The 12924-nt window shown below is 40.0% G+C and overlaps 1 protein-coding gene across 1 annotated transcript in view; it reads left to right on the top strand.

Moving 5' to 3' along the window:
- plxna4 (plexin A4) overlaps positions 1-12924 on the top strand; it is a 236484-nt gene that overhangs the window by 185979 nt on the left and 37581 nt on the right. The window contains exons 14-22 of the mRNA XM_078242869.1: positions 297-420; positions 1402-1538; positions 2120-2287; positions 2615-2708; positions 4559-4798; positions 4985-5131; positions 5966-6200; positions 6923-7065; positions 9398-9666. Of these exons, the coding sequence (XP_078098995.1) occupies positions 297-420; positions 1402-1538; positions 2120-2287; positions 2615-2708; positions 4559-4798; positions 4985-5131; positions 5966-6200; positions 6923-7065; positions 9398-9666 (1557 nt within the window). The remainder of the gene's footprint in view (positions 1-296; positions 421-1401; positions 1539-2119; positions 2288-2614; positions 2709-4558; positions 4799-4984; positions 5132-5965; positions 6201-6922; positions 7066-9397; positions 9667-12924) is intronic.

The following is a 12924-nucleotide window of genomic DNA, read 5'->3' as shown; positions in this document are numbered from 1 at the left end:
GCAAAAGAGGTAGCTATATTTGAGGTCATATGTAAAAGGATAGAGACTTTTTTCCTTTTTCTCCCACAAGTGGAGGAGGTGAAGTCACTGCCAAATAACACATTATTTTATTGAGGTTTTAACAGGTTTAGGTCCATTCTTGTTACATAATCTGCTCAGCATTTGCTGGCAAGGCAAACTGCAGGAGTTTTTTTATAGAGGTTTTTGTATGGGAATTTTTGCGTTTGGCATATACATTTGGGTGTGTCTCTTTTTTTTCTTACACATTCCACAATTATGCTAATGTATGTTTCCAGGATTGTGTGTGAGATGGGTAAAGCAGAGAAGAGCCAGTATACTGGGAACGTGCAGGTCTGTGTTGGAGATGGAGAGTGCAGACCAGAATTCATGGCAAAGTCCTCCAAGTACTACTATTTTGTGGTGAGTCTACACTCGATATTTAATCTTTTTGTATTAACATAAACAAATTTACTTAAAAATTATGATTTTCAAAGTAAAAGAAAACGTATTTTGCATCATCATTGGATTTGGTTTGTTATACATAGTACACTTAGTACACATGGGTGACTCTGAAGTCACCCATGCTGCCTATGTCACCCTCTGCATGTTAGCACCTTGCAGGTTGTTGATCTGTGTTCTCACCTACTGTGGTAATACTGTACGTACATGTTTTGGCTGTGATCTGGCATGGTGTGGTTCTGACTGAGAGTCTCCCTCTCAGTATTTTTCTCATTTGTGTATCAGCAACAAGACATAACTGGCCGTCAGTCACTAATAAGCACAGAATTAGAAAGAAACACTGATGGTTTTAAAAACATTCTTCTGACACATAAAACACACACATTACACACTTTCTGTGTTCTTTCTAAACCCACTCTGTACACAATTAATCAGCATCACTCGCACACTCAAATAAATTTGCAGTGTTGCCATTATGTATTTGTTTTATGGAGTTTTATCATTTTTAGTGCCAACCATTGGTGCTGGCCGAGGTTTATTTCTCACTAGGGTCCCTGTAGAGGATTATATGATGTTAGGTCTAGATGTCACACCACACAGCAGGCTGGAGATTATAAGAAGGCCAAATGAAATGAAGGACGATTTACTTTATGCCCAGCTTTCAGTGGACTACATCAGCTGCTGCTGTGTCAAAGCTTTCCACCACAGTACAGTGTATGTAAGTGGGATTAGTGAGTGCAGGTATATATTAACACTCAGAGGCATTTTTAGCTGAGAACACTCAATAGATTTCGATTGATTGATTTTGTATGATCTTTTAAGCTTTTATTGTTTTGATCACTGTAATTTCACTGTTATGCAGAGTTTATTTTCCTACTTTAATTAACCTTGATCTCACCCTCTGATTGACTTGTGACCTTACAACCTCTGCCCTTCCTCCAGATCCCAAGGATTATCAACCTCAAGCCCAGCCGAGGGCCAGTCTCTGGGGGAACCATTGTCAACATCACCGGGAGCCACCTTGATGCTGGGAGCAACGTGTCAATCATGTTTAAGGACCAGCCATGCACTTATCTGAGGTTAGTGGGGAGCAAGCTAAAGCTGATCCTGCCAATCACACTTAAACAGTCAATTAAAAGCTCAGTCAAAGCCCATGTTAGTCAAACTGCAGGGAGCAAACCCCTCTGACAGTTCTCATCTTTGTTAGATAATTTTTCCCCACATAAACTGAGACAATAATTAAATGTCCTGGAATAAATGGTTGTGATCAAGGAAGCTTTGATCTATTAGTTAGCGATGGTTGATGTTTTTTGCTTGGAAGATATACTTTTTTTAATAAATTTGAAATGCCATTTTCTTATTCAAATTATTGGTAAAAGACATAGTATTATTGTAATCCACCACTTAACACTGATCAATGCACAATTCCATGTTCAGTCAATAAACTATCTATCCACGTCCACTTAAGCAACCATTCAACCATCTTAAATATTAAATTGATATTGGTTTTTGAATGATTTATTAATTTGCACCAACAGTGATAAACAACTAGAGAGATGACTCCTGAGTGTCTACAAAATGTAATATATTGTTGGAGAAAAATGTATTGTTAGTCTATAACTAATATAACCAGTGTTTCATCATCCTATCATCACTTTAGGAGGGGTGGCCAGTGGCTCACCTGCCGCACCCATGCTTCCCTGCATGGCTATGGGAACGTGTCCGTGTCTGTGAGCATAGACAGGGCTCATCTCCAGAAAGACCTGCGGTTTGAGTATGTGGAAGATCCCACCATCACCAAGATAGAGCCTGAGTGGAGCATCTACAGGTATGTTACAAGGGCACATTTCAGTCAGTTAACTTGTTTGACCAAAGCTTGCATGTTACTCACTGCTAATGGATATTGATGGGTGCTAGAGATCCTGTAGATATTTTGAATGAATGAACAGCAGCAAATTAGTTAATAGAAAATAGTAAAGTTTTGACCATCTACAACTGGATAATACAAAATCTACAACATCATAATTTTGCACCAGCAGCCTGAGCTAATGTCTCAGCATCAATATCACTCCAAGTGAGTAATTGATATCACCATCTGTCAAAACAATCTGAGCAATCCGTTGAACCTTGTTGTCAATCTTCACTCTCCTCACAGTGGACATACCCCAGTGACAGTGACAGGAACTAACCTGGACATCATTCAGACGCCACTTGTCAGAGCCAAATATAACAGCCATGAGACACTCAATGTAAGTGATTGCGAACACAAACAAACACAAACAGTCAATAAAATATCGTTACCACTATCAATGTTTCTAAGTCCTTAACTTCCCTTGTCGGCTAGACATCCCAAAAAAAGGGGGCCGTAATAAATGTCAGAGTAAATCTTTTTTTATATATATATATATATATATATATACAGCATAAATAAATGCCTCAGTGCCACTTTAAGGTAAAGGGGTCAAGAAAAAACTCTGACAAATCAACAGGTTGCAGTTGAATTAATAGAGAATGATGTAATTCCTCTCCATACCTTTGTAACAATAAGGAAGTTTTGACACCGAACTAAAAACCACAGAGATTGGCCCTTATCAAATTCTTCTACCCTCTATTCACACTTTTCCCAGGGGAGGATAGATAAAGCTATACAAGGCCTTCTCTGTGATCTGATTGAAAGACGAGGGAGTAACAAAAGGCGGTAATGCTACCTTCATGGTCCATTTGAGCATGAGCTTGCACCACTATTTAACATCTGTGCTCACATTTCTGCACTGGGCATTGTGTTTCAAGCTACTGTGCAGGCAGCTTGCACTTTGAACCACCATAAATTGAATGTGCTGACAGATAATTTGCTCACTCTCACTTTATTAGTTATTAGCTCAGTTTGGCACTGAATGGGAGGGGAAACAAAAACATTTAAGCAACATTTGTGCACATAGAGGGGTTTTGGGGTTTTGTTGCCGTTTCCTTTCTGCTGCAGTGCAGGATACATGTCAGAGATGTCCTGAAGACCTTTCAGGATTAGTCAAGTTTGATGTTCAAGGAGCCAATTAGAGTGGTAGGCAGTAGTTTGAGTGGCTGCATGGCAGAGGTTACTGTGGAAATGTCTGTGAATGAGACGGAAATGTCTGTGAATGAGACGGAAATGTCTGTGAATGAGACCTGTGCTGTTGGTTGATATGTCAATGCCCTGACAGACAGAGAGGAATGGGCATGACAATGACAATGACAGATCGGACAATCTGTTCTTGTGTATAAAACTGGCTCAGAGATGTGAATAAAGAGGAATAATTTAAATCACATCACATGTCAAATGAAAGACCAGGGCAAAGATGAAGAACCACAAAACAAAAGTGAGACAACCAACTGAAAAAAAGATGTAAGAGACACTATAATTGAGCAGTAAAGTAGTATAGAAAAAGATGAGTGACAGAATAATAATGTGTCAAAGAGAAAAGGAAAGATCACAGGGAAGAATAACTGGACAGGGAATAAAGAAGTGATGAGAGGGTGGGGGTGTCTTTCTGAAGGGTAATGAAGGAAGGGTAAGACCTAGTTATCACTCCTGGATCTTCACACATCAAAGCCGGATTGTGCACGCACTCTCTAACTGCACCTCGTTTGGTGGCTTTCTTTGAGGAAAATACTCTAACAGGTTCTTCTTTGCACTTTTTGAAATGGAGGAGCTTCCAGTTTGAATTGAGTCTCCAGTGGCCTGTGTGAAATGTAAACCTGTGACATAAAAGATTCACACTAACTGCTGATGGGATGTCTTGGCATATAGTAAAGTTGGTGCATATTCAAGTGCCAGATTGCCACAGCTTTAGTTGCAAAGGTGGCATGAGTGATTGGGAACTTAGTTATACTTTGAATATGAGATATATTGAGATCTAGCCATGAAAACTTATATAAATAATGTGGACTGATGCATAATCACTCACCGTATCTTCAGTAAAATGGAAAGCACCACAACACCTCCAAGTTTATTTTTGTGTCAATTTAAAACAATTATCTGCTTCTACTAAGCACTCATTTCATTTGCAGAAGATATGTTCATTCATAAATGTAACAGCTCCCTTCTCTCTCTGTTTTCTGCCAGTTGTGTCAGGTGCTCAGCCCTACATCCATGCTGTGCCAGGCTCCAGAGCTGCCCATTAGTCTGGCCAGGCAGCAAGAGGTGCCTGAGAGACCTGACGAGTTTGGCTTTAAACTGGACGATGTGCAGGCTCTGATGGCACTCAACAACACTAACTTTATCTACTACCCCAATCCTGAATTTGAACCACTCAGTGTGTCTGGGGTGCTGGAGCTTAAACCTGGATCACCCATTATACTGAAGGTACGAGGATAGTTATTACCCACACTTACAATCAGTATTTATTGATTGTAAGATATTGACTTACCCATAACATGTTTTGATGTCATTTTTCAGTATGATCAGTATATATATAAATGCGTTTTTTGACTCCTAACTCCTACCCCTCCCTTTAACAAACTCTTATTATGCATGAATTCTTTCCTGCAGGGACGTAACTTCCTCCCACCAACCAATAGTGGAAATGGAAAGCTGAACTACACAGTTCTTATTGGCGAGAAGCCCTGCATGTTAACAGTGTCAGAGACCCAGCTGCTCTGTGAGTCACCCAACCTGACGGGTCGACACAAGGTCCTGGTGAGTGATACGGCACATGCTCACATAGGCAATAGAGAGAGAGACACACACACACACACACACACACACACACATGACAGAGAGGCTGGCTATGGTGGAGAAGGCAGACACACAGACCTATAAATCCATCGACAGTTTGACAGACAGAAAGACATACCTTATGTTGCTTTCTATCTATCTTCTTGTTCACTTCGGGACAGACTACAGCTCTAATCCAATCAGCTGTGTGGTTCCTGTTACTGCCCACAAGCAGACAAAAGACAAACAAATAAGCCTTCAATAAGAAGGATTAGGGCCCTGCAAACTCAATAAAGATTCCATTTGTGGTTTTAAGAGGGACCACTTTGAACAAAGCGCTTCCTGATATTACCACCTGAAGCTAGCGATATAGACAGAGATGGACACATTACAGTAACACAGTTAGTCGATGTACAAATAAACAGAAGTGTGTACACATTTAAATAGCAAATCAATATGTATGGCTGTCTGTCTGTCTGTCTGGCCTTTGATCTTGATTTAGAAGACAGACAAATGCTTTATAGACCTAAAAGGGATTCACAGAAGCAATATAATGGTATGGTTCAAAGATATTTGTGATATGTTTTTCCTTATGGGACACTATAGTTCCTAGCTGAATTGCCACTGTTGTCTCCCTTTCTAAGGGTCAAATTAGTGATATTTATGTGAAACTCTTCTCTGATATTAGCTCTGGTATACTAAACCACATGTTTAATGGCCCTTCCTTATAAATACCTTTCAAGGAAGTCAACTGTATTTATGTACAGTACATGCATTCATTAATTAATATGCCTCTTTATCTTCTACCATCACAAGGCACGTGTGGGTGGTATCGAATTTTCCCCAGGTGTGGTCCACATCACGTCCGACAGCCCGCTCAGCAGCACGGCAATCATTGGCATTGCTGCTGCCGGTGCCCTGCTCATCCTTTTCATCGTGGTGGTTCTCATTGCCTACAAGCGCAAGTCCCGTGAAAGTGACCTGACCTTGAAGAGGCTGCAGATGCAGATGGACAACCTTGAGTCACGTGTGGCTCTAGAGTGCAAAGAGGGTAAGAGGTTGATGCTGATGTGTATTAGTAGGTTATATGGAGGAGAGTTTCTTCCTCAATAGATCCAATTAACTTTACCTTGGAAACTTTTTGAATTATTTATTTACTCAAACAAAATGTCAAATCTCACAGTTGTTATCTTGTGAAAAGTGTTTTCTATTTACAACTCTGTTAAGAATTATAACATTTGATTATGGAATCCATATGTTGTGTGAAGCTTATCACGTTTGACAGAACTAAAAGTAGAGTTGTAGAGTGAACTTGTTGATGAGTGAGTTAAAAATAGGGTCTGTAAACTGTCTTGGGGGAAATGATAGTTATAGGAGCCATGTATATTATGTTTGTTTATGGTTTATAGTTTTCACCTATTACGTAACGTAGGACATCATGAGGGTTGGTCTCACAATAATCAGTCTATTTATACACCTAAACACCTGCATGGCGGAGGCTAGAGAGGGGGTGAGCTTGGGTTTTTGCATTTTCTGTTGACCGCAAGTTTCTTCACATCTACGTTCACCTTTTTGCAGTATTTTTCAGGCAATTGGATTTTGTTTATTGTTGTTTTTTCCGACCTTTAAATGAACAATACATCCTTGAAAGCATATCTCAGAGTGGATCTGAATTATTCTAACGGCGGGGTTCCATAAAAATACTGTACTATAATAAGCTAACTGTTTTGCTATAGAAAAATAACTGGTTTGTGTATCTGGTTTATCTATCAGCTTTTGCAGAGCTCCAGACTGACATCCATGAGCTGACCAGTGATCTAGATGGAGCAGGAATCCCCTTCTTGGACTACAGGACCTACACCATGAGGGTCCTCTTCCCAGGCATAGAGGAACATCCTGTACTCCGAGATCTGGAGGTATGGTTCACTGATATTTAAATTGTATTACATACTGAGTGTGCCCTCTTAAGTCAGTGTCTGTTTTAATAAAGGAACAACTTGTAATTGGCTAAAACAGTGCTTGACTTAATATTAAAACAATATTTAGATTATGCATGCTACAGATTTATGACACAGGAAAACTATCAAAAGTTCTCCACTAACATGCTTGAGGACATTTGATATTTGCAGCATTTCCATTAAATAGATATTCCATTAGTTGTGTTGATCAGCATTTCTTAGGAATTCAAGAGGACAGCTAGGTATAAGAAGTTGATACCAATTTCGCATTCAATTTTAGTGCAAATAACACGTAAAGTGTGTTTACCAGTTCTTCAGTCCCTTTCAAATAACAATCTCAATGCAATTAGCCTTATTTAAAAAGAGAGCAAAATGAACAAGCAAATTAACAATGCGGTGGGTCACAGTAGGGGAAATTGACGCCAATGTTGTTTGTGTTGCTGTCTGGTAAATTTGACGCCAGACAACAACACTTTTTTCAAAAAACAAACAAGGCAGCCCTCAAATCAGGAGCGTGCTCTCATTAATAACTCAAACGGTATGAGACGCTGCTCCGTTTTCTCTCTCCACCTCAAAAACAAATTAAAAGTCAATCAGCAGGAGAAAAGCAAAAGAAAAAAATCAAGTAATTTATCCCCAGTGGTGACATTGATAGACAGCCATAATTGAGCAGGTCGTCTTGTTCCATTAAGAGAATGATGGACCCCCATTTCACTGCCCCCAGGGTTGGCCACTCTATCACTGATGAGAATTTCCCAGTAATAAGCAATATTAATTATGTTTTAATTGGTATAAATGTCGAACTGTATGAGGAGTATAATGTGGAAAAGGAGCCTAATGAAAAAAGCAGCAGGCTTGTCTTAGGCGGTTGATGGCTGCTTAATTGTTATTGATGTGTGAGAGAATTTAATGTCAAGTTTTTGACTGTGAGTTGTAGGCAGTTAGAAATAGCACAGGTGATAAGAAGTTTGTCTAGGTTTACTGAAATAATGGGATATGCTTAGTACTGAAATATAAAAAAACATAGCGAGCACTCAGCGAGAATAACATGTAGATATAGTCTGGCATGTGTCAGCTCAATAAAGCTTATTGACATTTTATTTGTTCCTTGTAACTGTTAAGGTTAATTCTTAGCAGTCAAAATCACTTTCTTGCCTCTACAATTTATTTCCCCAACAATTTTACTTTACAACTGAATCCCATTTTGCTTGCTGCTTTTGTATGATTTTTTTCCTGTCATTATATTTCCCACTTACCTCTTGATCTTTACGGAAACAAATTCATTTCAGCAGTCATTGCCGTTTTACTGCTTCACATGTGAGCCTGCCAAACTTAAATATTCCAGTGACCCTATAGTCAGGACATTTTGCTGTTTTTATGCACTGTCTCCATAATCCTAGGAGACATGTTAAACATGTTTGTGTTACGGTACTGTACAACATATTTGTTGGGTCTATAACTGACAAATATTGACAGTTTATTTGCGTAGATAGATTTCCACGTGTGTCTGTATTCTTACACTTGTACTGTATAAGCACAAAAAAGGCAAATGCTAACGTTCGTCACACACATGCACACACAACATTGTATCCATCTTGTCAGGCGGTATGAAATTAGACTTGCAACTTAACAATAGCTCCCAGCAGATTACAAAGGGTTCCTCCAGGAAAGGTAATAGACAGAACATATGCTGGTTGACAGCTGCATTGGGTACAAAGAGATGCTGTCTTACCACAAGTGCTCTTGACAGATAAAAAAAACAATCTTAGGTGCTATTTATGAGAAAAAAATGAGAAGGAAAGCATGTGCGTCAAGTGACTAGTATAAATGGTGCAGGGACAATCTGGGCTCAGGCGAGGGGAATTCACATCACTGCACACCCTTTCTACTTGCATTAGTGTGGAACACAGCATCATCGAAATAATATACTGTACATTCCCTCTAGAGGCTTAGTGTTTTCCTGCCTTTATTCTCAACCTTCAGACTAAACGTAACAAAAGCTGGAAGACGTTAAACTCATCTCCCTAGATCCTTTTTTCTTTCTCTCATTTTCTTTCTTTCTCTCTTTCCATCCTTATTTATGAAGGTGAATGTATGCATTGCTTTTATATATTACTACTATATATTTATAAAGATTAAAGCATTTGATTAGGGAGTCAGAGAGCTAATATTACATTTAGTTGAACTGATGATTAATTGGGTCTATGTGACATGGCCTTGAATGTGCCACACAAATCTGTACTTTTTTTACCTCCTTATTTTTAATGTGTCTCTGTCAAATTCCTCACAGGTGCCAGGCTACCGCCAGGAGCAAGTGGAGAAGGGGCTGAAGCTCTTCGGCCAGCTCATTAACAACAAGGTCTTCCTGCTGTGTTTTATTCGCACTCTTGAGGCCCAGCGTGGTTTCTCCATGAGGGACCGTGGCAACGTGGCCTCACTTATCATGACAGTGCTGCAGAGCAAGTTGGAGTACGCCACTGATGTCCTAAAGCACCTGCTGTCCGACCTCATAGACCGCAACCTTGAGAGCAAGAACCACCCCAAGCTGCTGCTCCGAAGGTGAGAACAAGGCACAAGAAAGAAGTGCAGAGATTAACTTTACTTCAATCACTGTCCAACAAGTGCCCAATATAACACAGCTGGTAGTGACCATTTTTGAAGTAATTGCTTTGCTGCGCTGCAACTGTCTAACCAAATTTCTCTCGTTCTTGTTCCCACTAATAAAAAGTCTAAGCTACATATTTAAACACTGAACAACTGCCACACTTAACTTTCTGAACTTACTATCAAGGACAGGGTATGCTACTCTATCTGTTCCTCTGTCCGTATCTGTTGGATTAACTCCTGTGACCTTGAATTGCTGGCTCTGTCTCAGAGACACCAGAGTGCATAGCCATGCACATCATTAGCAAAATAATTATGATTAATTAGCAGTGAATAGCTCAAGAGAAGAAAAAAAAACTCATTTATGAAAAAGGGAGAACTGTGAAAGCTCACACTCCCTTGGATTTGTAGTCAAAGCTTTAATGGCATGCACTTGAACACGGCACTGTATGTGATTATGCTTCCTGCCCGCAGTGTTTGGTAAATGTGATGATTATGGTTACTTAAGTAAACCGGCTTCCTCACAGCTGTTGTGTATGTGAATATGTGTGTGATTTGTGCATGTATGTCTTTATCTATATACACATGGTATTGTATGTCGTTTTGCTTGGGGGTCGTAGGTCAAGTCTTGACACCCCCAGATGATTTGACAGGCATGTCACAAATTAATTTGTCTGCCTCGTTTCAATTAAAATTAAACATTTCCCTCCGGCTAAAACCTCCTCTCTACCAGTAAATCCACACAAATACGACAATAATATATTATGCGAAGAGGACTTAAATGAATGCTGTCCTCGTACCATCCAAAAGACAGTGGGCATATTCATCTCATGAAAGCATGTTTAGACGCTACTTGGTGATGCAGAGAGAGATTAATGCTGTCTGGGCAGGAGGCATGATTAATTGCAACCAGAGCTCACCGAGCATGGTGCAGCCACTAAACAATGGAGTAACTGCTGTTCCTGGCACTAGATACAACACAAGAGATGGCATGTAGAGCAGAGACAGGGAGAGGTAGTCAAGGACAATGAAGACACTTAAAGCTGTGTCACCAAGGAAAGCTGACTGTTGGGCCATGGAGGCAAGTAGTAAAATCAGCTCTTTGATCACTGAGGTTCCATCTCATCAGTGCCTTGTATGTGCTATACCTACATAATGTTGATTTATGTCTTGTCAGAATTGGATTTGATAGTAAATTTAGAACAAACCAACAACTGTTCTTCAAGCACAGTCCAAATACAACACTTTCACACTTTCACTCTACATTCCTTCTCTTCCTCCTCCATTGTCATCAAAGGTGAAGGAGAAGGAAAACCTAGGGGGAACGCCATCGCATTCAGCCAGCACTGGAGAGAGCGCACATGTTTACAACAAATGCACATGCAGTTTGATTGCGATTGATTATTTGTCATACACATGATTGTGATTGCCACTTTCTTTGTCTCATTCTTCCTCCTTGGATGCGCTTGTTAGTCCTTCAACATCCCAGCATGCATTTCAGATCTGATGAGGCAGTGTGATCAAGCTACGCCACCCTATAGTGTGGGCTGACTGGCGTGTCCTTGTATAGCAGCTGAAACTAGCCCAGATACACAGGCATAAGGCTGTGAAGATTAAGCTTAATCTTGTCTGTAAAGATACAGTAGCACCCCTACCTCTCTTCTTCTTCCCCTTAATTTCTTTTATCTGTTCTGTCCCTTTTTTTCTTTCTTTCTTTCACCACGTTTGCTCATTTTGAGTGTTATTTTCCCTCACTACCTGCCTCTGCTCACTTTCCTCCACTCTCTCCTCTATTTGTCTTCAGTTCTGAAGCTTGTGTAACTTGTGTCACCCCATCACCATCTTTATCTCTCTCTTCCTCTTCTTATACCCGCTCTCTCAATCTATATTCTCTGCTCTTCCTCCCCTCCCCTGTTTTCTTGATTGCTAAATCAATGCTTAAAGTGTGTGAGCAGGGTGTCTCTGGCACAGCATCTGAGCATGGCTACCCACTGCCTCCTCTTCCAAGAAGTCTGTGTGTTTACGTGTGTGTGTGTGTGTGTGTGTGTGTGTGTGTGTGTGTGTGTCTTTTCCTGTCTCTCCACACACAAACACACATCCTTCCATCTGTCCCATCTCAACCTGTTCTGAAACACAACCACCAGGCAAGCTAACTAACGAGAGCCTTCCACAACCATCTGTCGTATTCCTTGCTGCATTTTCCTCCTGTATCTCCTCTCTTCCCTCCATTCCTCCACCTCTCACTCGCCTCCCCCTGCTACCATCCCTCATCCCATCATGCATAGCCTTAAGTTTAGTTTGGCTGCAGTTGTTGTGTCAGAATAGCATTTGATATTGTTCAAAATATGAAAGCCCAATATGTTCTTGCATTGATTACCACCTTGCTTTGGCTCCAACGCAGACACACAATCATCACACAGGGTAAAAGAGCCCCTTGTTTAAGTGTAAGAATATCTCTGGTGAAAGAAAAAAAAAGTCTTTTGTTTAGGTGTGAGTAATAGACAGAATAAATGTCTGCATGTGCATGTATGCATCAACAAGTCGGTGTCTGCAGTTAGCCGTCACTGTGACACATAGTGTTTGACACTGATATGATGACCAGTCTTCCTCACCAGGAGGTAAAGAAATATCTGATCTCAAGCTGTGCTGTTCTAACATGTGACTGAAACCAGGCAAGACTCTCTTACATGTTTGGTTAACACAGCTGCCTTCGCTTCTTTTTAATCTCTTTGTTTTTTTATGTTACTGAACATAACATAACATAACATAACACACTCTGGTTGCAGATTCTTAAATGTGAGAAATTGTTGGTCAAACAAAATAAGCATTTGAAGATGCTACTTTGATTACTGGGAAAAAAAAACATTTGACATTAATCCACAAAATATCTGCAAGAAATTGCATTGCAGTGAGGGATCATTCTTAAGTGTAAATCAAAGAAATATCAGTAAAGGACAGAGGCAGGACAGATTTATCTTTGATTGATTATTAGATGGGCAAATAAGAGTGGGATTACTTACAGTAGAACTGTATCATGGTGGCTTTGTTGTGGTAGATTTTATGCTCACATTTGCCATCAAAGATTCATAGTTCTCCAGGAAGGAACAGTTTTTCAGAAAGTGCCCATTTTATACAGATACACAAATACATTTTTACTGGCAGCAATGGCCGACCAAAATGTTAAATGTGTGATGAAGCACGAATTCCTTTCAA

This window comes from Sander vitreus, chromosome 23, assembly GCF_031162955.1.
Source record: "Sander vitreus isolate 19-12246 chromosome 23, sanVit1, whole genome shotgun sequence".
Lineage (NCBI taxonomy): Eukaryota > Metazoa > Chordata > Actinopteri > Perciformes > Percidae > Sander > Sander vitreus.
The sequence above is the reverse complement of the archived record's forward strand: the minus strand, read 5'-3'. Positions and strand labels throughout refer to the sequence as shown.